At 39.8% G+C, this 25,124-nt stretch overlaps 1 protein-coding gene across 1 annotated transcript in view; it reads right to left on the bottom strand.

Annotated features, from left to right (window-relative positions):
- Window positions 1–12,442: 12,442 nt before the first annotated feature.
- The window catches only part of LOC124269752 (tachykinin-like peptides receptor 99D), a 145,536-nt gene continuing 132,854 nt past the window's right edge, over window positions 12,443–25,124 (bottom strand). The window contains exons 3-4 of the mRNA XM_046704781.1: window positions 15,865–15,955; window positions 12,443–14,711 (exon numbers count right to left, since the gene is read on the bottom strand). Coding sequence (XP_046560737.1) covers window positions 14,484–14,711; window positions 15,865–15,955 — 319 coding nt within the window. The 3' untranslated portion in view covers window positions 12,443–14,483. The remainder of the gene's footprint in view (window positions 14,712–15,864; window positions 15,956–25,124) is intronic.

Here is a 25,124-nt window from a genome sequence, read left to right as displayed (position 1 = left end):
GAGATATATAGACTGACGGACAGATGAGTAGATAAATAGACCGGAGGGAGACATGAGTAGAAAATAGACGGATGGAGAGATGGGTAGCCTAATAGGACTGAGGGAGAGATTGTTTGACAATAGGCACAGAGGACATGGAGTAGATAATACACTGAGGGAGACATAAGTAGATAGAAAGATTGACGGAGGATGAACGGAGGATGACGGAGAGATAAATAGACAGAGGGGAGAGATGAGTAGACAAATAGACGGATTGAGATGGGTGAGTCAATAGACTAAAGGAGAGATTGTTTGACTAATAGACGCAGAGAGAGATGAGTAGATATATAGACTATAGGAGACATGAGGGAGATAGATGGGTAGCTAATAGACGAGGGAAGGATTGAGGGAGAGATGCGGGTAGACTAATAGACTGAGGGAGATGGAGTAGATAAATAGACTGAAGGAGACATGGGTAGACTAACAGACTGAGGAAGAGATGAGTGAGATAAACAGACTGGGGAGACACGGGTGAACTAATAGACTACAGGGAGGAGTGAGATAAATAGAGATAGATTAGTATTTAAATAGACTGAGGGAGAGATGAGTAGATAAAATAGACTGAGGGAGAGATGAGTAGATAAAATAGACTGAGGGAGACATGAGTAGATAAACAGACTGAGGAGACATGGGTAGACTAATAGACTAAGGGAGAGATGAGTAGATAAATAGACTGAGGGAGAGATGAGTAGATAAATAGACTGAGGCAGGGAGAGATGAGTAGATAAATAGACTGAGGAGAGATGAGTAGATAAATAGACTGAGGGAGACATGAGTAGATAAATAGACTGATGGAGAGATGAGTAGATAAATAGACTGAGGGAGAGATGAGTAGATAAATAGACTGAGGGAGACATGAGTAGACTGATGGAGAGATAGACTGATAAGATAGACTGAGTAGATAAATAAATAAATAGACTGAGGGAGACATGAGTAGATAAATAGACTGGAGGAGACATGAGTAGACAAATAGACTGAGAGTGATGAGTAGATAAATAGACTGAGATAGATGGATAATAGGCACTGACTGGGAGAGATGGTAGAGAAAATAGACTGACAGGGAGAGATGAGTAGATAAATAGACTGAGGGAGATGAGTAGATAAATAGACTGAGGGAGATGGGTAGATAAATAGACTGAGGAGAGATGGGTAGATAAAATAGACTGAGGGAGAGATGGAGAGACTGAGTAGATAAAATAGACTGAGGGAGAGATGAGTAGTCAAATAGACTGAGGGAGCGATGATGAGGTAAATAGACTGAGGGAGAGATGAGTAGATAAACAGACTGAGGGACACATGAGCAGTCAAATAGACTGAGGTAGCGATGAGTAGATAAATAGACTGAGAGACACATGAGTAGATAAATAGACTAAGGGAGACATGAGTAGTCAAATACACTGAGGGAGAGATGGGCAGATGAGTAGACAGATATGGAGAGATGGGTAGACAAATAGACCGAGGGAGAGATGGGTAGACAAATAGATTGAGGGGAAGATTGGTAGAGTAATAGACTGGGAGAGACATGGATAAACAAATAGACCGAGGGAGTGTTCGGGAGACAAACCGACCGAAGGAGAGATAGGCGGACAAATATACTGATGGAGAGATGGGTAGCCTAATAGACTGAGGGAGAGATTGTTTGACTAATAGGCACAGAGAGAGATGAGTAGATAAATAGACTGAGGGAGACATGAATAGAATTATAGACTGACTGAGAGATGAGTAGATAAATAGACTGAGGGAGACATGAGTAGACAAATAGACGGACGGAGAGATGAGTAGATAAATAGACTGAGGGAGACATGAGTAGACAATAGACTGATGGAGAGATGAGTAGATAAATAGACTGAGGGAGTGATGAGTAGATAAATAAACTGAGGGAGACATGAGTAGATTAATAGACTGAGGGAGACATGAGTAGATAAATAGAGTGAGGGAGAGATGAGTAGATAAATAGACTGAGGGAGACATGAGTAGACAAATAGACGGACGGAGAGATGAGTAGATAAATAGACTGAGGGAGACATGAGTAGACAAATAGACTGAGGGAGCGATGAGTAGTTAAATAGACTTAGGGAGAGATGGGTAGCCTAATAGACTGAGGGAGAGATTGTTTGACTAATAGGCACAGAGAGAGATGAGTAGATAAATAGACTGAGGGAGACATGAGTAGATATATAGACTGACGGAGAGATGAGTAGATAAATAGACTGAGGGAGAGATGGGTAGCCTAATAGACTGAGGGAGAGATTGTTTGACTAATAGGCACAGAGAGAGATGAGTAGATAAATAGACTGAGGGAAACATGAGTAGATATATAGACTGACGGACAGATGAGTAGATAAATAGACCGAGGGAGACATGAGTAGACAAATAGACGGATGGAGAGATGGGTAGCCTAATAGACTGAGGGAGAGATTGTTTGACTAATAGGCACAGAGAGACATGAGTAGATAATACACTGAGGGAGACATAAGTAGATAGAAAGATTGACGGAGAGATGAACGGAGAGATGACGGAGAGATAAATAGACTGAGGGAGAGATGAGTAGACAAATAGACGGATTGAGAGATGGGTAGATATATAGACTGAGGGAGACATGAGTAGATACATAGATTGAGGGAGAGATGGGTAGCCTAACAGACTGAGGGAGAGATGAGTAGACTAACAAACTGAGGAAGAGATGAGTAGTCAAATACACTGTGGGAGGATGAGTAGATAAATAGACTGATGGAGAGATGAGTAGTCAAATAGACTGAGGTAGCGATGGGTATAGAAATAGACTGACGGAGATATGAGTATATAAATAGACTGAGGGTGACATGTTTAGATAAATAGACTGAGGGAGAGATGAGTAGATACATAGATTGAGGGAGAGATGGGTAGCCTAATAGACTGAGGGAGAGATGAGTAGATAAATAGACTGACGGAGATATGGGTAGATAAATAGACTAAGGGAGATATTTTTCTACTCATGTCTGGCTCAGTCTATTTATCTACCCATCGCTACCTCAGTCTATTTATCTACCCATCGCTACCTCAGTCTATTTGACTACCCATGTCTCCCTCAGTCTATTTATCTACTCATCTCTCCCTCAGTCTATTTATCTACTCATCTCTCTATCAGTCTATTTATCTACTCATCTCTCCATCAGTCTATTAGTCTACCCATGTCTCCCTCAGTCTATTTATCTACTCATCTCTCTCTGTCTTCAGTATAAGGTACATGTTAAATCAGTTAAATATTGGTGTAAGTTGATTATGATGGATAACAATAGAATGCCTTATCAAGCTTATTGTATGCTTAAGACACTTGATGGTGTAGGGAGAATTACATGGGCATCGCATATCAGAAATATTTTATTTCAATTTGGTTTTGGTATTCTATGGATAAGCCAAGACATAGGAAATGTAAAAATGTTTATCCCACTTTTTAAGCAGAGATTGTCTGATTGTTTGAACCAAGATTGGCATCATACTACTTCACTTATGAGCAAATGTCAGACATACTGTCAATTTAAGACAATTTTGCAAGTTGAAAGATATCTGTCCTTAGACATTCCATGGTGTTACAAACATGTTTTAAGCCAGTTCAGATGTAATAACTTCAAACTTGCCATTGAAACAGGGAGGCATAATAATACACTGTACTGCAATAGAATCTGTTTATATTGTCAAAGCAAAGGCATGTCATTAGTTGAAGATGAATACCACCTATTGATGGTTTGTCAACGCTATAAAGATGCACGAATTGAATGTTTCCACCATACCTATAGTAGAAACCCTGATAGGCAAAGTTTTTGCAAGACTCATGTCATGTGAGGATGAAAATGTTTTGACAAGTATTGCTAAGTTTCTGATGAAGGCTCGTAAAATTAGAAACGCATAAATCTCAGTCAACATTCTACACATTAAGATTTATATGTTATTTCTTAGATATGTTATGCCTATACACTGTGCAAGTATGTCAGACACCTTATAAAGCAAAAGTACAACATACTGTCATTTTATGACACTTGTGTAAATTGAAAGATATATTTCCTTAGATATATTCTACAGTATTATAAACATGTTTTAAGCTAGTCCAGATATAATAGCTTCCAACCTCCAACTGTAACAGGGAGGCATAATACACTGTACTGTAACAGACTCTAATTATATTGCTATACCAGTGGTTGAAGAGGAATACCATTTAAAATGTCAATGTTTAAAATGCATAAGATAGAATGTTTTCCACCTTGCCTATATATTGGTAACCCGTGTAAGATAGTCTTGTTAGACTTGTGTCATCTAAGGATGATGTTTTGATAAGTGTTGCTACTTTTTCTTTAGAAGGGTATATTATGCCTGTTTATTGTGCTAAAATGTTTTCATAGCTTTCAGAGGCAAAATTAGAAATGCATAAATCTCAGTCAATATTCTACACATTAAGATCTATATGTTATTTCTTAGATATGTTATGCCTATACACTGTGCAAGTATGTCAGACACTTTATAAAACAAATTACAACATACTGTCATTTTATGACACTTGTGTAAATTGAAAGATATATTCTACAGTATTATAAACATGTTTTAAGCTAGTCCAGATATAATAGCTTCCAACCTCCAACTGTAACAGGGAGGCATAATACACTGTACTGTAATAGACTCTGTTTATATTGCTATACCAGTAGTTGAAGAGGAATACCATTTAAAATGTCAATGTTTAAAAATGCATAAGATAGAATGTTTTCCACCTTGCCTATATATTGGTAACCCGTGTAAGATAGTCTTGTTAGACTTGTGTCATCTAAGGATGATGTTTTGATAAGTGTTGCTACTTTTTCTTTAGAAGGGTATATTATGCCTGTACATTGTACACAAATGTTTTCACAGCTTTCAGAGGCAATAATGTATGACCATTACTGGTTTTACCAGCATCAAACCAAAATGTAAAACATTCTGTAATGTGGGCCATGGCCTTGTATACTGAAAATAAATCTGTCTGTCTGTCTGTCTGTCATGTCCAGACTGAGGGAGACGTGAGTAGTCAAATAGACTGAGGGAGACATGAAATGAGTATATAAATAGAGTGAGGGACATATGAGTAGGTAAATAGACTGAGGGAGATATGAGTAGATAAATAGACTGAGCGATAAGTAGATAAATAGACTGAGGGAGACATGAGTAGATAAATAGACTGAGGGAGCGATGAGTAGATAAATAGAGTGAGGGAGCGATGGGTAGAAGAAACCATGCAACTATTACAATAAACAAATATCTAATTTTAGACATTTTGAGTTTTTTCTCTGAGGTACTCCTACTCCTTTTCACAGGGAACGTTACTTTTTGTCGAGTCCTTGTTGGGGCTTTTTTTTTTCTCATGTAGCTATCTTTATGATGTTCCCTATCCCCGGCCTCCGTGGTGTAGTGGTTAGAGCGTCCGCCCGGAGAGCGGAAGGTCGCGGGTTCGATCCCCGACCGCGTCATACCAAAAGACGTTAAAACATGGTACTTGTTGGTCCCTGCCTGGCGCTTGGCATTAATGGGTACAACAAGGACTGGTCGGCTCGGAGTCAGTATAATGTGTCTGAGTGGGGCATTGATGCTTCACTGCGGAATGGTATCTCAGTGAGTTAGCACTATAAAACCAGCTTCAGTCTGGGCTAGTACAAGCAGCCACACATACACATGCGCACGCATACACGTCGTCATATGAACGAAAAATCTTAAGTGTGACGTTAAACCCCATTTCACCTCACCTCATTCCCAGTCGCATTTGTGTTGGAATGGATGAAGTGTGTGGTCTTCATAAACTTCGCGAGCTTTTATTTCTCCGAAGATACGTCTGTAACGAACAACATCAAACGATCAAAATGAAGGATAAAACATGAAGATAAACAACATATCTTCATAAAAAAACTTTACTTCTAGACTATTAAAAAAAATGTTGTATTTTCAAACATGTATAACTCGTCCACAAATAGACTTTAGTACATGAATGTTTACACCAGTTTAGAAGAAGGTAATGTCTATACATACAAGTGGATAATTTTAGATAACGGAGACGTTGAGCGCGATGGTGATGACATAGCACAGTCCGAACGTCGGGTCTCCTGGCTCTCTGTCCAGTCTCTCTCAACCTGTTCCGTGGGGCGGTGGGGTAGCCTAGTGGTTAAAGCGTTCGCTCGTCACGCCGAAGGCCCGGGTTCGATTCCCCACATGGGTACAATGTGTGAAGCCCATTTCTGGTGTCCCCCGCCTTGATATTGCTGGAATATTGCTAAAAGCGGCGTAAAACCATACTCAGCCAGTCAGCCAGTCAACCTGTTCCGTACAGTTTGACCGGATATCCTCCGAAGTCCAGGCACCCTGGCTGCTGTGCTCTCGATCACGCAAATGTAGTGCCCGGATGTACCAATCTAGGACTGCAGTGGTGACTCGAGGTCTGCCTGTTTGGGGACGGTCATTTGTTATACCTGTTTGGTTGTAACGAGCTGCAAACCGTGATATCGTTCTCAGACTAACATTCAGACGCCTGGTAACAGAAGATTGATAAACTCCAGAGTGCATTCTTTCAATGGCGTTGTTCCGTGTCGCAGTGTCAAAACGTGGCGTAGTGATATGACCTTGAAACTCCTTTAAAACGAATGCCGATTTCCGAAAGTAATCTGGATTTTTATAACCAGACAGTGCATGCTCTTTGCTGCACAATTTCAACTTCTGTTGCGTTGTGGAGATGCCTTTTAAATCCGTGCAAGAAATCCCATCAAAATCATCATTTTCAGGTAAAGTCGATTATTTACTTGTGCAATTGTCTAAAATCATGTTATCAACACTTTTGTCACATATTTTGACGATTGTTCGAACACAATAGCTAATTAATAGATTTTTAAAAATACAAAACGCCTATTCGTTTCTTTTTGTGGATAATATACATAACTTCCATTTGTCGACGTTACGAAATATCTTCAGAAACTGCACATGGCAACTAAGATACTTAATAATGGAAACATAACGGATTAATTTTGTTGTATAAGTTTGCTTCTTGAAATAACGGGCGTGGTGAACGGCTTCTGTTCAAGACCGAGTAGAGTTCTTTTTAAGTTCCAGGGCCTAGATTTTCGAAGCTTTCTTAGCGTTAAAATAATCGTAAGTGCCATGCATTAACATTAACTTACGACTATCTTAGCGCTAAGAGAGCTTTGAAAATCTAGGCCCTGGAGTCACACGGTCACTTACCGAGATTAACCTTATCTTGTGTGGTAAAGCGAGTGAGTGAGTTTGGTATTACGCCGCTTTTAGCAATATTTCAGCAATATCACGGCGGGGACACCAGAAATGGGCTTCACACATTGTACCCATGTGGGGAATCGAACCTGAGTCTTTGGCGTGACTAGCGAACGCTTTAACCACTATTCTACCCCACCGCCCTTCCGTCTATGGGAAAACATTTGGGTTTTGTGCAACCTCAGATGGTACACTGAATCTGATGTCCGACCGGGAAATAGAATGGATAAATTATACAAGAACGCGGACACAGTATTTCCGGTTTTGACGGAGTGAAATCCTTTGACTGAGGGTGATTTGCGACTTCAAATGCAAGCTTGGGGTAAATTTTAGATTTTCTAAATACAAGTACTACTCGAAACCAGTGACTCAGTGAGTTTGAATAACGCCGCCTTCAACAATATTTACAAAAAAAAAAAAATCAGGAATGGACTTCGCACATTGTACCATGGGAGACTCGAACTCGAATCTTCGGCGTGACGAGCGAACACCGGCTCTAAACCGTTTGTTTGAACTTTAGGGTGTATTGATTGTCGCTGTGCAATGCATTTGGCAGGTCGGAATAAAAGTAAAACTAGATTTGTATCGCTCATCCTGTTTATATTGCATTGGCCATGAAGCTGTAGGGCCAGTCAGTTTGTACAAAAATGATATCTGCGACAAACATCTTGGCCAGTATTGCAGGGAATCCAAACTGGAATTTGATAAAGCATGAACACACGATACTTTCCTGAGAAAGTGTAATCCGAAATATAACACATGTTACATCTGATAAAGTGGTTTCACTAGTTCCCGTGACTATCACATTATACAACTCGCCCTGGCAGCAGTCTTGGGTGTTATATGAACCGTTACACCCATCGTCTATTCCCTACTGAAAAAGGTCACGCTGTGAGATTTCGATTTGCACGGTCTACAATGGATTCATGCATACCTTATCAATGGACTCATCTATACTTTATCACTACTCAATTGTAGCTCGAGGTATTGTGTGCCTAATGAAATAGAATGAGTTCGAAATTCTAATGGCGGTGTACTTTTGTAATACAAAAACACATGTATATTACATGTGTCCTTTCGGAGTGGTCCTCTAACTTTATAATACCTTGGCAGTGATGGAGATGTAATGTTATCTGACGTATACTGCTAACATTGTAACGCCAAGTGGGGCGGTGGGGTAGCCTAATGGTTAAAGCGTTGGCTCGTCAACATTGGGTACAATGTGTGAAGCTCATTTCTGGTGTCCCCCGCCGTGATGTTGCTCGAATATTGCTAAAAGCGGCGTAAAACCAAACTCAGTCAGTCAGTCAGTAAGGCCAAGTACCACAGCATATGATAAATGACCTCACGACCGTGTGTTTAGCTTGAATAAAATTAACGAAAAATATATTTCAGTCTGTAGACAAACACAAACGGATTGAACAGTTATATAAGAATCATGACCGCTCCCGGTTTTGTTTCACCAAATTTTGAAACGAATCAACATTTCAGAAAATAACATTCTTGTCCCAATTCGCAAAAAATGCATGGCTTTTACAAAAAATGAGTAGTATGTCTACATGAAATTTGTCGCTTTTTTGGTGCCTTTGTAGCATGTATAGACTAGCGTATTACATGCATTCAGTACACTGATGTCTGGATATTCAACAGTAACCGAACACAATTGATGCATCTTTTTGAAGGATGCAGAGGTCTACGAGCTCATATGTGGAAACTGGTCGCAATTTACGTCTCCCAAGTTCTTGACGGATGGAGAGGTCTACGTGCTCATATAAAGAAAGTGACATCGTTTCCTCGGTAAACTATTTCGCAATTTAGGTCTCCAAAGTTGCCAAATTTGCTGCATCTACTTGAAAAATGCAGAGGCCTACGAGCCCATATGTGGAAACTGATCCCGCTTTTATCTGCAGTAAACTGTTTCGCAATTTACGTCTTCCAAGTTGCCAAAATTGATGCATGTTCTTGAAGGATGCACAGTCCACACATGGAAATTGATATGGTTTCTTCGGTAAAGTGTTCCCGATTAAGATCTCCAAAGTTCGTGTTATTCTTCATGTCAGTTCCTGTTCCAATGTGGAGTCTAATATGGATTCGCCCCTTGGTCTGAGATGGACAGTGACCTGTCTGAGTTGAGAGGCCGACCCAATCAAACCAATCAGACCAATCAGTCACACAGAACTAAAAATACATGCAGTCAGTCACATCAGAGCGGAATTAGACATCTCATCAAGGAATTAGTTAGACTGCAAATACATACCATCTGCTGGAAAAGGTTGCCAGAAAATGTACAACTATTCCATGAGGTGATTCCGTGTTTATTCAAAATTCTTTGAATTTGTTTATCAAATGAAAAATATCATTATCGATATTTGTGTTCTTTTTACGTCATTTATATTAAAACATGTTTCTATATGCGTGATGGGAGTGGTGGGGTAGTCTAGTGGTTAAAGCGTTGGCTCATCACGCCGAAGACCCGGGTACGATCCCCACATGGGTACAGTGTGTGAAGCCCATTTATGGTGTTCCCCGCCGTGATATTGTTAGAATATTGCTAAAAAGCTGCGTAAAACTAAACTCACTCACTCACTATATGCTTGATGGTATGTCACTCAGTTATAGTTGGGTGGTCAGGTTCGGTGGCTTGGATGAAGGTGTCATGTTGGACCCTCAATGCTCCAGTTTGCCTCACTGCTCATTATAACCATTTTTGGCTTGTCAGGTCCAGTCGTGGTTGTTTACAGACCTTCGTCATTTTGCAGAAGTAAGGGCTGTCTGAGAACACCAGGAACCAGTGTCTGCAACCTTGAACCATCTGTTTTTTTATGCAGCAATATTACCGTAGTGATTCATAAACACATGTTTGTGAGTGAGTGAGTGAGTGAGTGAGTGAGTAAATAATTTACATCGCGTCGGCAGTATTACAGCTTATGAAAAAGTCAGAACAATGGCCAAAGAAACGTTTATGGTTATGGAGACAGTTTGCATTCATGTGATTAAATATTATTCATCTTGCACTTGATTACATCGTATTTTACAGATATTAATATTATTTAAAACGTCAGTACAAAACAACATAATTCTAACATGAAGAAACGTATTCCAAATATTTGAACTTTAGTCATGTTTAATTCATGCTCTCTCATGCTAAAAGATGTAGTGTAAATAGAACCTGCAAATCGAGTGTACAGTAAAGTATACTAAAAACCCCCAGAAACTCAAGGCTGAATACTTTCAAATGCGAAAGCACTAAACGTGTTTTAAAAATATTTATAAATAATGTATGTGTATAAGCATACAATAAATCCTCAGAACTATTCAATACCACATAACCTTTTTATGCACCTTGTGAAATGTAAGGCATCTTTCACACCGTGCTCTCTGAAGACTCCTATTTCACAACTCTCGAAAATATGACTCATATATTACTTGAGGAGGTCCTTGTTGAAGATTTGAAGGTTTCTGCTCCATAATTTTACAAACAATGCCGAACTCATTGTCAAGCCGTTAATGAATACAAAGCGTACTTGATTTAATACATGACAATAAGTACGAGAGGGCATCAGCACCCTTGCATATAAAATGTCTTATTAAATCAGGTGAAGTAGCGTGTGACCTGGTTGGCTGCACTGGTTTGGTACCAACAAAAACATCTCAGCCCGTTCATGAATATGCAACCCAAACTGCCTTGTTAGGTGCTAAAGGTTTTAACGGTCACATTTTTCCCTTGAAGTGTCGAACATATGGTTGCCTCGAAGAAAAATCTTGGCCCCACGTAATCCTTTAGCCATCATTAGTGTGTGTGTCGAACTTCGGATAACTCGAAGTACCTGAGTAGGTATCTTCAACATCGACTCAAAGATGCTTGATTGTAGCTTACCTCAGCCACCACATTTAACATCTGTTTCAAAATGGAGCCGGGCTGAAACACTTGCATTACTCATTTGGCAAGCTAGCGAACAATCACCCATCCGCTTACTCTCCGCCGCCAGCGTTGCTTTGCTTTATCAGGGCTACAGTATTCAAGGCGTTAGTAAAGCTTGACGTGGTAGACACGAGAAGTGTATTTCCATGTCTATCAACCACTTATGAATATCTAACACAATTCCCTACTTTTACCATATGTTTCTGTGTTTGGTTTTAGACGAACAATTGACTTGGCGTAGAATGTGTTTGTGACTGGCTCCATCGTCCGGGCATCATAAGGTCACCTTTTGGCGAACCCCAATATCTCGTTACACAAAGCGAATTTTGGCTCTAAGGTGATAGTAACTGACATACTTTAACATTAGCCTACAATAGTCTTAACGCTAAGTATCGTCACCATATGATGGTGTTTCATGAACAAATGCTTGTTATACTTTCGAACTAGTTCAGAGGACTTCTTAATAGATTTCATATGATTATGGAAATGGTTTGACTTTCATTTCTTAAGATTACGGAAATGATTTGGCTTTTATTTGAATTCTTAAGATTATGGAAATGGTTTGGCTTTTATGTAATTGATTTGTGACATATGAACAGTACCACACACGTTTATGAAAATCACAAGAAGACATTTCCATCTCATACCAGACAATAATTTGACAATAAACAATAATTTGAAATAATTTATTATCATATTCAGTAATCATATACATCACACTGTTCACATGTTCCAGGAATTTGACATCGATCATTTATTGAATTATTGAATTGAACATTTATGAATTATTACATACAAACATAATCTTAGTGATTTTGAGTAAATACATGACTGCTTTAATCTAAGAATGCAAATAATTCACATGCCAGCACAACCCAAGAAATGAAAGTGACGTCATACATATGGATCCCAATATACAAATATGTAACATACACACACGGTTGTTACATTGAAAACCGAGCAAAACATACAGGAGTTAAACACATAATATTGATAGGCTCTAATAAACTAATACAAATTACATCTGATAGAAATATGTGTGTATATGTCTTGTTTATATTGAAGATTACATCAGCCATAATATCATGCAGTGTCAATTGTTAAAGGCCCGTTATGTATGGTATTCATTATGCCATGAGGACAAAAGCGATATTCTCCAAGCCCCCACAGCTTAATGTTGAAGTATGTAATCTTACATGACACTTGCGGTTTCTATTTCAATAGGTTTCAAATCAGGACTTCCTCAGTCATACATCTAAGCTGATCTTTGATGCACCCCAATCGTCAACCTGGGCATTATTCCACAGACACACGGTGTCTTCAAGAATGTCCTGTATCATTCTCAGCACTGAATGTCGTATTTACAAATCCTTCAAACTTGTTGTTTGACTCTAGAGGAGCAGAAGCATAGCCTTGAGGTTTCTTCTTGATATAAACCCAATATACAAATGTGTCGAAAGTTAAGAGTATAATTTTTGTTTTTTTTGTTAAATTGATTTTCTCTCTAACATGAAATGGAGAGAAAAGTTGACCCGACCCCATGGGGCAGCTTCAACTCCATTACACAGACCATGACCATTGCCCACCAACCCAAATGCTTTCTTTGCTCCCCTATAGTTATCACCTAATGAAGCCTGATTGTGAATTGTCTGTTTGTATATTATGTGATCAATCCATCAAACCAAGTTAGCGGATCTTTAACGTATTTTATATACGGCTTCTTCCATTATACGGCAATACGTGGTAAAATCACCATTGTTGTGTCCGTTTATCCACCGCGATCTCTCATAAATGAAAGTTATTGTTACACCCTAGCTAAACCTTCCAGTTGGGTAGAACAGCCTTGTTCTGTCAACAGTAACGAATCAGTTTTCGTGTGTCAGTCCACGACATACACAGGTCATTGGTGAAACCAATCTCAAATCATATCTAGGAACACGTAAAGGCTGGTACGCGTATCCAGGCACCGCTGTGACCCTTCCAGCCAATTCTTAACGAGCGATCTTTGACCATCAACCATGGATTAAGAGTTCCAGTATTGTGATTTGTCCGTGAGAAAACACTTCCGTGAGATCCCACCCTGAGGCGTGTAATGCACATTTTGTAGGTCACATAACTTGGTTCGAAGAGTCACATAATTGCAATCAAGCAATCAGGAATTAGACCTCACAACACTGGAAATGCCATTAGTTTGCTTGTATAGCAACCCTAGGGCTAATTGTTTCACACTGACACGAAGGTTTATTGAGCAGCAAACACCGTTATTGACAAATATTCAATCCCATTGGTTATCCTCGATGTTCATGTCTGGTTAAAGGCTTCAACACTATGTCTGAGCATTGTACTTCTCTGAACAAGTATAGCTGGTCGTTCCGCTTTTACACAAATCCAAGTGTTTGTCATCTGGACTTGAATCAGAGCTTCCGTGGAACCGCACATTATTACATTTAACCTTTGATAGCGTTGCCATTGATTGCTTGTCACACGGACAAGAGTAAAGAGTTTGATCAAGGCAACGTTTCACACACTGGAACATTGTCCACACTATTTATCAATCTCACCACACCCACACGACGAGACCACCCCCCTTCCAAGGTAATGGGGTGAGTAGGTGACGTCGGAGTGCACATACTGGTATGGACAGACTGTGGTCTCACGAGATAATGACAAGACGTGTGCCTAAGAACCGTCAGAGAGTGTTTGGTTATTGCACTACACATCTCAAAATCCCCAAGTTTGTCCGGGGCAATGCATTAAATGGCAAGCACCAACGCCTACAGCAGGGACGCCTTCAGCTTCCTTTCTGAAACCTGTTGTCCGATGCCAGTCAGAGTCAGAGCCGATGTATATGATCTCTTAGCCTTCGTGTCTAGTTACCCAGAATGGTTGTCCATGACCTCAAATTACATCATCCACAACTGTCTTCACGAACAGCAGCGTTTTCCTCGTTCATTGATAGCTCATGAAGAAGTCTTCCACATTTAAAAAATATGATTTTGAAGTCAAAACAAAACGGGAATAGCGAGTGTGAGTATTCCTCGGTTGGGACAAGCGCCATAATGTCAGCAAGCTAATTAATTCGTCTGGGATGTCACATGTTTGTACAATGTCCCAAACATCTGTGTCCATCAACTATGCGGATTCACAACGCCTGAACATTAAGCTTCACAATCAGCAAGGACATTGGATGTCAAACGCTGGAAATATTCAGAGCTTTGGCTGCATCTCGATGGCGCCGGTCCCGTCCTAGTCAGATTTGGGATGTCTCGGTCATTTCCGTGGACCTTCGGAACAGTCGTTTGTGCTCGTCCCTGTTGAAGTTGTACCTCACAGCCGGGTTTCTCATCATGCTGCATCGTCGAAACGTCTGGTTGCCGTCCTCACTGTAGTAGTCCGTATATTCCTTCTTGTATTCTTTCTGTGCACACTGGCATGGGCACATGGAGAACAGGATCCTGAACTCTCGCTTAAACTTCTCCTGGAGGAAATGAAAAAGAAACCATGTTAATTTCTTCACATGTATAAGTTGATGATATTTAAAAACAACCTCATACCTTACTAAAATCTGATTGGCTGACGATCATTAGAAGCAGGGGAAATACCATGTCTTAAATTAAAGGACAGATTGCGCCTACGCGAAGAAGGAAACTGCTACGGAAATTTAGCAATAATGTTTTTGTAATTCTCATTGCAACTTTATCGATTAGGATCGAACTGTTATATTTGCACACATCATATTTTGCTTTCCATGAAGATACAGCTAGCATTGATCTTCTTTGGTGCCTAAGATTGTTGTTATGCCCTTCATATTATTTCAGTAATATAACAACCTACTGCTTCATGAAAATGGCTTGAAAATTTTGATCGGACCAAATGTCAGAAACGAAAGGAAAGCAAGTCTACATTGTTCACTGAACAAACCATAGGGAAACGAAGCACACACATTAAGGCTGTACAACTAACCGAACTTTCAAAATCAACACACTTGCAGGATATACATAGTATTTTTATGTGCTTTAACGGAGAGCTCGAAAGAAAGACACTCATATTGCTATATACGTTATTTATGGACTTACTTTGACAAAGGATGCTTGTATTTTTTTGAGGGCCAAGTGACACCTTTACGTTATTCGTGGATTTGTTTTGACAAAGGATGCTTGTATTTTTTTGAGGACCAAGTGTCACCTTTAGAATTGTGACAGTCAACAGCCCAAGGGGATAAGCCCTTTTTCATCGGAATTTTTTTCCTACGTTCCCTGGTTGAGTATGGATTGATACAACGTACCTCAGACGTGAGAAAAGCGCACATTCGAATCACACGTCCTGGCATCAAGAGACATAGGTATTAGGCTAAAAAAGCTAAGCTCTATTTATTCAAATGGAAGTTTCTCTTTCCGCCATGACTACTCAAGAAGAATTAATTAGATTCAATGACGATGTTTTGGTTATACATTCGGGATTGTGAAGCGTACATTAGGTTATGTTGAAGTCAAATAAGATTTGTTTCAATGTGTGCAAATCTCGATCACAGAAGAGCTATTCGTTTGGTACAAACGGACACCAACTGAGAGATATTCAGCGAAACCCGGGTATTCCGGGGTAAATAATGATGTTGCTATCGTGGTACTGACGTTGAGCAGGCCGTAGATGAAGGGGTTGTAGCAGGAGTTGCTCATGGCGAACCAGTTGGAGCAGAACCAAATGATGTTGATGTAACGATATCTGAAAATACAGGAAATACAGTTATAGAAGACAGATAGAAAATACAGGAAATACAGTTAAAGACAGTCGTATGGCAACTTCCTGCCAATCGGGACCACAACTTTAAAATCGTCATGGCGAACCAGTTGGAGCAGAACCAAAAGATGTTGATGTAACGATATCTGAAAATACAGGAAATACAGTTAAAGACAGTCATATGGCAACTTCCTGCCAATCGGGACCACAACTTTGGATGTTGTGGAAGCATATGCAAAGCAGTGGGCCAGTCAGCAGAAGAACATGCTGGATGATTTTCAAAATGCTTGAGGTTGTCACCGGTAGAGGATGCACAAACGGAAAAGGGGAAAACGAATTGAAATCACTTCTGTCCTAGCCATCTGCCGTCTGTCTCGCTGCCTTACATGAGAATGGTGTTATATTTTTCAAAATGTGTTGATTTAGCAGATTCTTGCATATGACATATCAACTGAGGTTACATGTAAGGCAGTCAGTATTATCAATTCTGACTTGACTCTTAAAACCTGAGTGAGTGAGTGAGTGAGTGAATTTAGTTTTACGCCGCACTCATCAACATCCCAGCTATATGGCGGCGGTCTGTAAATAATCGAGTCTGAACCAGACAATCCAGTTATCAACAGCATGAGCATCAATCTGCGCAATTGGGAACCGATGACATGTGTCAACCAAATCAGTGAGCCTGACCTCCCGATCCCGTTAGTCGCCTCTGACAAGCAATGGTTACTGAAGGCTCATTCTAACCCGGACCTTTACGGGTTCCTCTTAAACCTGAAGACATGGTCATTCTTGTTTTGTATTTATTGAGATTTAGAGGTACTACAGTGTAAACGCATCATGACATATCAGCTAATGTTACATGTAAGGCGGTCTGATAACTGTGAAAACAAACAGGCATCAGTTCTATCAGACTTGACTTGACTCTAAAATCTGAAGACCTGTTCATTCCTGTTTTGTGTTCGTTGAGATTTATAGGTACTATAGAGTAAATGCATGATCATATCCCGTTTCAAAGAATACCAATAATTTTGATTGGCGTTCTAGAAGTTGAGGAGATGAAGAATGAATCAAGCAACGTCATTAGAATCTATGTCGAAACGTCGCCTATACAGAATAACGATGATGTGTCTCCATATAAATTGTCCTCATTCTGCATAACAATATAGGGCGGTGGGGTAGCCTAGTGGTTAAAGCGTTCGCTCGTCACGCCGAAGACCCGGGTTCGATTCCCCACATGGGTACAATGTGTGAAGCCCATTTCTGATGTCCCCCGCCGTGATATTGCTGGAATATTGCTAAAAGCGGCATAAAACCATACTCACTCACTCACTCATAACAGCAATCCTTCATAATACCATGGAAGGATTGTCTATATATTTACAAAAATGTGTTGGAGACAAAAAGAGTTAATATCACGTGGATTCTGAAAAATCCCCAAAAGGATTTGATTGATGTTTGCAATCTCAGAAAAGAATATCATTTTCCGGTTAAATGTGAAAATGTAAATTTCAACTTCGTACAACTCGCTGTCTCACACGACAAAAATAAGGAAAAACGTTTCTGTGATCCATGGGGGATTTGTAAACGCGATGAACATAGATACACATATATATCAAGAGAGATGCTGGACAAGTCGTCCAAAATGAAATCAAATGTCATCTGAAGTTTACTGAATGTTTGATATCATCTTTGATATCATCTTTGACACCGTCTACGTGAACGTTTTGTGTAAACCTTTCAAAGGAGATGTAGACATCCCAATGGGACAGTTGTATTCGCGTTATTTGTTAATCCGTTGTTTATGCATAAGAATCGGATATTCTGCTCGGACTGGCAAACCAATACAAAAGACTTCGGCCAAGACGTTTTAGTAACGCTTCAGGTGTTATCGGTGATGTGGTTTAATAGTAGTCAGGTAGCCGATTCTACTGACTTGCATAACTGAACTAGCAATGATATCTAGATACAATTTCCCAGGGGCAATAAAAATTAACTCTGCACCGGACTGTATGGCAAGGTGTGTGTGTGTGTGTGTGTGTGCGTGCGTGCGTGCGTGCGTGTGTGTGTGTGTGTGTGTGTGTGTGTGTGTGACTACAGCTTCAGGTAGTCAACTAATGTTCAGCGATATTCCAACGGCTCCCTCCTTTGATGTCTACACTTCACAACATTGGAGGATCAATCGAGCATGCCTTCTCTTTGTAGATTTCAAAGAGCATCATACGAAATTAACTGGTCAACGTCACAATTTTCAGGCTTCCAAAGGATTTTATGGTAGATATGGGGACAACACGAAATCTTACGCATGAGAGACAAGAAGCATGTCCGATGCAGTTCTCTATTTTGCCTACCGTCATATAATCCCTTAATTAAAAAAGGTAAATGATTAACCTGCCCGTGCGTGTGTTTGCGACACGGCCTTAACTTTGAAAAAGAGGTGTTCGGATTTATTCAAACTTACTGCTTTGAAATGAACACGGAACCTTTGTTAATTCATGAAATAGCACTTTCCATCACATTATGTCAGGGGCGGTGGGGTAACCTAGTGGTTAAAGCGTTCGCTCGTCACGCCGAAGATCCGGGTTCGATTCCCCACATGGGTACAATGTGTGAAACCCATGTCTGGTTGTCTCCCGTCGTGATATTGCTGGAATATTGCTAAAAGCGGCGTAAAACTAAACTCACTCACTGACTCACTTCATGTTAAGGCACCCTTCAAGCACGATACAATAATTCATACCATAAGTCACGCCATGGCAATCTAAGCAAAGTCATGTTATGACAACCTGTTTTAGATCAGAGTAGGTAATTTTCCATTTACTGAAGGAAATCCTAGTGTAGTGACATGAGAGGTTGACCACTTTACTCAGTGTCTCATCTTAACAGAAATCATGGACCAACAGAATACCCACCTGAAAGGCTCGGAAATGTATTTGCGGAAATTGCAAACACCGTTTGATTCCTAAAATACCTCGGAAACAGGTTCAGCCATCGTTTGAAAACAGATTGCATCAAACACAAACAGCCGAATACATAATCTCTACCCTTTCGACAACGAAATCACCTGATTACTTAATTCTAGCCAGTGTTGAACAACCCAAATGCCTTTGAAAACCCATCAGTCAGATTGATCCACCTCATATCTTGCCGGATAAGGATTGAGTGACGTAATTACTGTGGATGTGGTCCTCATTGGTCTTGTATGGAAATGGAACCTCGGTTGAGATTAATGATGCCATACTAAAAAAGACAACCTTTTGGTAATTACTTAATCTAAAATCTCCTGGATTTTGAGTGGGATGTTAAACGTTCATTAAACTGATTGCGAAACGTAGATGCATTGCCAGTTTTGAATCTCACTGAAATAAGGTTGGTCTTATTTATACGATTCAAGTGTTAAATGATCCTTTGAAAATGGACGGATACTGGCTACCCATCCTGTATTTTTTTGTTTGCAAAATGAGTTTAATCGCATTTGTAATTAATCAGATTCTGATATCTGTAGGCGTCACATATCCCACGCAAGAAACAACGAAAGCTTGATAAAAAGGATATATTTTTCATTCGCTATTAACGATTGCAGAATTATACCATAAAATGTACGACCGTTCACGATAAACAATTTCTCGGTCGTTACATTTTCGTTGAGGAGATGTTTTCTTCGACCATCATATTATGAGAATATCATGACCATATCATGAGCAATGTGCCGTGGAGATATAAGTGCCGTTCTTTCGAACAAAACAGTGTGTGAATCGACGGGAATATCATATAATATAAACAAGCGAAAACTGATTTTCATGATAGCGAAACTCTTATTTCTAACTTAATGATCATAATGTTACGAAGGCCAGGTATTACGATTATCGTGAGTCATGAAAACTACGATTGTCGTAAGGTAGGTTCTGAAGGGTACGACTGTGGTCAGATATGAAATTTACGGTTGTCCTATGTTGTGAAAGCTATGACTTCGTTAATAACGTCTTACACTTGTCGTAAGCAATGGGAGCAAGGATTTTTCTATGTTATGAGAGTGAAGATTGTCGTTATGAGGATTACGACCGTTAGTTCGAAAGGTGACGCTTGTCTCAAGCTGCTAGAAGTCGTAAGTTATGTAATCTAAGATTGTCGCACGCTTTTTTGATGGGTTACATTTGTCTTGAGCTGCGAGAATAAGTCGTAAGTTATGTAATTTACGATTGTCGTAAGTTATGAGGGTCACGATTGTCGTACTGAGGTTGTCGCTGATCCTAAGCTGCGAGAATAAGTCGTAAGCTATGTAATCTACGATTGTCGCAACTTATGAGGGTCACGATTGTCGCATGTTGTGAAGGTTACATTTGTCTTAAGGTACGAGAACAATTAGTAAGCTATGTAATCTACGATTGTCGCAACTTATGAGGGTCACGATTGCCGTATATTCTGAAGGTTACGCTTGTCCTAAGCTGCAAGAACAAAGTCGCCAGTAATGGTAATATCTAATATCGTTGGCAATTTTGGAAATAACTTTGTCGTAAGTCATAAGAGTACATATAACTGTTGTCATAAATAATCATAGCGTTGTTTACCATAGGTTACGATTGGCACAATACTACCATCATTGTGAATGACAAGGATGAAAGTGTGCGTCAGTCGTTTGTTAAACTAGATCAGCCATTATCAAATCAAGCATTAATACACTGATCGTTAGGTGCTCCTGATAGCCTCACTCATTATCCATCCCGTGTGACCTACTTACTGATACGCACTCTTTCTAACCTACAACAAAATCTTGTCTTGCATCACATATAATGCAATTAGATTTTAAAATGAAATCGCTATCAGGACATTTGTCATATATTTGTTCTATTTCGTAATCAAGTCAACAAAGCCGTGATGCAATCAGAACGTCAATTATAGACATAACAGGAGAAAAGGCCACATGTGACGTACTGAGAGCGTGACCGACTGACTCTGAGCTAAGTGCATGAGGTTATGCGTTCACTGTGTGGACTGAATGAAGGGGGAGATGGGCAATGTGATATAACTCGGTTAATCAGCGTTGATGAAGCTTGATGCTGCAAAAGTAGACCCTGTCGATGTTTCCGTTTTTATACACATATACCAGGCTAAATATATGTGTCTCTAAATTCATTTTCTCCACTTACGTCCTGATACAATGACCTACTTTACATCGACTCGCGGTAGCTATATTGTCCTCGGGGTTGTGGATGTTAAACTCAGCTGATAGTCTGATAGCTGGGAGGACCAAGATGTGACAGTTAACTGGGCATATTTGTTCAACTTTGCCTTCGGAGAATCCGAAGTTCAATGGTTTGAATCTCAGAGAGGCCTCGAGTTTGACCTTCCAAGCCATGAACGTTATATTGGGTTCCAAAAGTCTGCCTAAACGATCTGCCTCTTCTGTGCTTCTTTTCTCATACACGCTAACACACAGTGAGTAAATTCTGTTAAGAGTGGCGTTATTCTTATACAGAACGTCAGTGTAAACGAAGCCACCTACCATCTCATACCATGGAACATATATAATTTAAGGTTCTCCTAACTGGCTTAAATGGTGCAAGACAATTACATGTAAAGCCGAACTCCTTCATTAAAATCAGTCATGGTCGACCAATGCTTTTTAAATCTTAACTTGTCATGAAATTCCAGGCCGAAAAAAAATACTAGGCACTTGAGCTTAGGTCAAGATCCATCAATTACCCAGCATCATCAGTATTGTAAAATACCAGTGCAACAGTAACCGGCAATGTAACCAAGTTTCGCAATAACCTCTAAGATGACCTTGAACTTCGATATACATGCTATTAACATTCCACTTGGTAGTAATTGTAAAGATACACGGAGAGATACAGTATCGCGACAGTTGAGATATTCACGCTTCAGAAACTAGCACTGGTACAAACATCATAGAAAATTCCGGAACGCTGACCTTGACCTTTGACCCATTTTTCATCTCCTTAGCAGCTCCCAGCATGAAGTGTATAGTACGATAAAAGGTAAATGAATCAATGTGTTTTGTGAAAATGTAACCTTACACATTCGTGTGATATTTATCCGGCAGTAGCAGTTAGAGGCGACCATGCTTCTGTATTACCACAAATGCACGCTCTTATGTTCTGGAAACTCGTTAAAACTTTTCCAGGAACATCAAAATTTGAACAACAATTTGACATCATCAAAACGTTGAAGCAAACGAAAGGGAGAGAAAGACATGTCTAACCTCAAAATGAACCTACTATCTTGGTTGTAAACGTCGAACAGAGAATAACGTTTCAAACTGCATGCAGCGATGAAAGGACAGGGCAAGGACAAAGATCACCCGTGACACCATTCAAAGGAACATGAAGCACAGCTATGTATGTGATGTCGCAAGGCTGTATAGGGTATCTGGGCTTTATAAGATTTTAGTCGCCGCTGGCGACGTATTCGTAAAAACCGATAGATGAAAATGTAGCCCTTGTTTACCCTGACCCAGTACAAGCATGGAAAGGCCAGAAAAGTCTTGCAAAGTCATCCTTTGAAGTTGCTCCTTAAATGATTGACTTTTTCCAAGCGACCAGAGAACGGTCTGTTAGTTCCCGAGATTTAGGTATTTTCGAGTCAAAGACTAGTATTGATATAATAAACACGCCCAGGGCACTAGGGGAGCACCACGAATTCATTAAGGGGATAGCTAAGTAAGTCTAAATGCGGACCAGGGGGAATCAATGGATTTAACTTTAGCCCTGTACCCAACCAATGGACTCTCTGTTCCTCTCACCAGCGCTTTAAGCAGGATGGCGGGCGCCGAGCATTTCCGAATGTTTCGTTGACTTCCGGTCTATCGCATCTTTGACCTCGTATCGGAGGTCATATAAATCCCAGACATCTCTGTGTTTTTAGAACAGCTTCCGGTATGTGTTTTCGTAGCCGAGTAAGACAGAAGCACTTAGACGGGGAGAAGGGTTTGCTGGTTGTGTTGAGCCCTCAAGGGGATATAATGAAAAGTGTTCGGCCCTTGTGTTAATGCGCCGTCTGGAGGGATGGACTGTGGACAGCAATTACCGCAGGATTGAATCGAAACTCAGAAGAACCTTCCACACGTTTAGGAAAAGTACCCCGTGTGAATGATATGATTACACGAAGTAAATAGGATTAAATCTAGCATATTCACAGACTTTACGCAATCCGTATTGTTGATGAATCGGGGTCATTGCCATCCAATACCCAAAGGGTCTTACCGACTTTTCAGACAAAACATTTCATCCAAAATGGACGGTTTTATCAGCTCTAACAAAGAAATTACACCTTAAAGATCGGTCTTTGAAACTTTAAAGAACACTGTTTACTATCAGAATCATTGTTTTCGTCACCTTGCCCAACCCTGCAATACAGCCCGATTAAAGAAATAAATGACTGCATTTCTGGGCGGTTGGGTAGCCGAGTGGTTAAAGCGTTCGCTCGTCACGCCGAAGACCCGGGTTTGATTCCCCATATGGGTACAGTGTGTGAAGCCCATTTCTGGTGCCCCCTCTGGTATTTTAAGTTTTATTACTCACTTGTTACATGTTGTTTAACGCTGCAATCAGCAAAAGTACTGCTATATGACTTCGTTCTGTACATGTCTGTCCCAGACAATTCTGTGATTGATATCATGAGCATATATTGTACATTTGGTATATGATGACATGAATAAAGCTGATAATATTCATCACTGGCATTGAACATGGATTGCTAAACCTTTCATACCGGACGTTCGGGGACGATCTGGAGGTTCTGTATTGCTTGTGTTGTGTTGTGTGGTGAGGTGTCGACAGCATTAATCACTCAGATATTTCCATAACAATTGTCGCATATGACACAAGGAAGCAGAAACTTCACGAACGCTCTAACCAACTATCATATCGAGCGGGTTGATGTAAAATGCACTTTTCCACAATTTGAGATCAAAGACAAACACCATATGTTGAAATCATTTGATCTCATTTCAACATAAACCCCATGCTCCTCTTGATCTACATTTAACATGTTTTCTTAAAATAATATTCCTTTACTGTCAGGGTGAGGGAAATCAAGAAAGGTCTAGACACAGTTTTTCACAAAGTGCACCAGTTTGAAAACAAACCCAACAGAACAAACCCGGTCTAAGGCGAGACGAGCAAACGCTTAGACCAACCACCTACTCCACCTCCCTCTAGCGTTTTGAAAAGCGCGTATTATCTGAACATAATGCCAAGCATTTGTTCAATAATCCTGTCATAAATGCAACCCATTTCAAACCCTACCGCATACATGTTATTTTCTAATTTTTAAAAATCCACACGGGGTTATTTTACTGGAATCAATTTTCTGCCCATGCCATACAATTTGAGACTCTTCTATTTAATAACTCTCCTTGCAGATATGGTGTTAATCTATTCGCTCCTAAAATATGTAATACTTAACGCAGGCTGCTTACATGCGATCCATAGTTTCTATTATTAAGCATTTATTGTGTCGATGTCTCACTCCATCATCCACCTCTTGGGGAAACCTGCGTTCACACTGTCCAGACAACGCGCCAGAGAGCTACTTATTGTCAGCATTAACACTTATCAGATGCACTTATCTTCGCCAGTGTAAGTACTTAATGCTGACATACGCATCTCTATATGACCGGGCCTTAATTACATTGACTTCAAGGAGAGGACTCCCGTGTCTGAATCATAGGGCTGAGAGTTCAAACCTGTTCAGACATTTCTCGATCCGACAGCAACATGGAAACTGTTACTTCAGGAACTGTTTAATATATTTTTAGTTCGAGTGTTCTGTGTACAGGCCCATGTCGAAGTAAAGTTTATTGTATGGTTTTAGTGTCGAAATTAAGTTAAGTTGTAAAGCTGAGTTAGAAATATATAAGTAGTCAGTATTATACACACGTTTTCACCTTCAATATGAATGTGTTTAAAATGTGTCATAAATAAATTAAATGATAAAAACGACATTTTAAAGAAAAAATTACGTTAAATGAAAAACTTAGAAAGTATGGTATAAGTATTTAAATATAACATTGTTTTAAAGTCAATATGAAATGTGTTTATGTTAAATTAAATGATAACGACTACTTTTGAAGAACCAAATTAAGTTAAATTAGAAAGCTGAGTTAGAAAGTATAGTATAAGTAATTAAGTATAAT

The sequence above is a fragment of the Haliotis rubra genome, unplaced genomic scaffold, assembly GCF_003918875.1.
Source record: "Haliotis rubra isolate DU_JTF1 unplaced genomic scaffold, ASM391887v1 Scf147, whole genome shotgun sequence".
Classification (NCBI taxonomy): domain Eukaryota; kingdom Metazoa; phylum Mollusca; class Gastropoda; order Lepetellida; family Haliotidae; genus Haliotis; species Haliotis rubra.
Note: the sequence above shows the minus strand (reverse complement) of the source record. Positions and strands in the feature narration are given on the sequence as shown.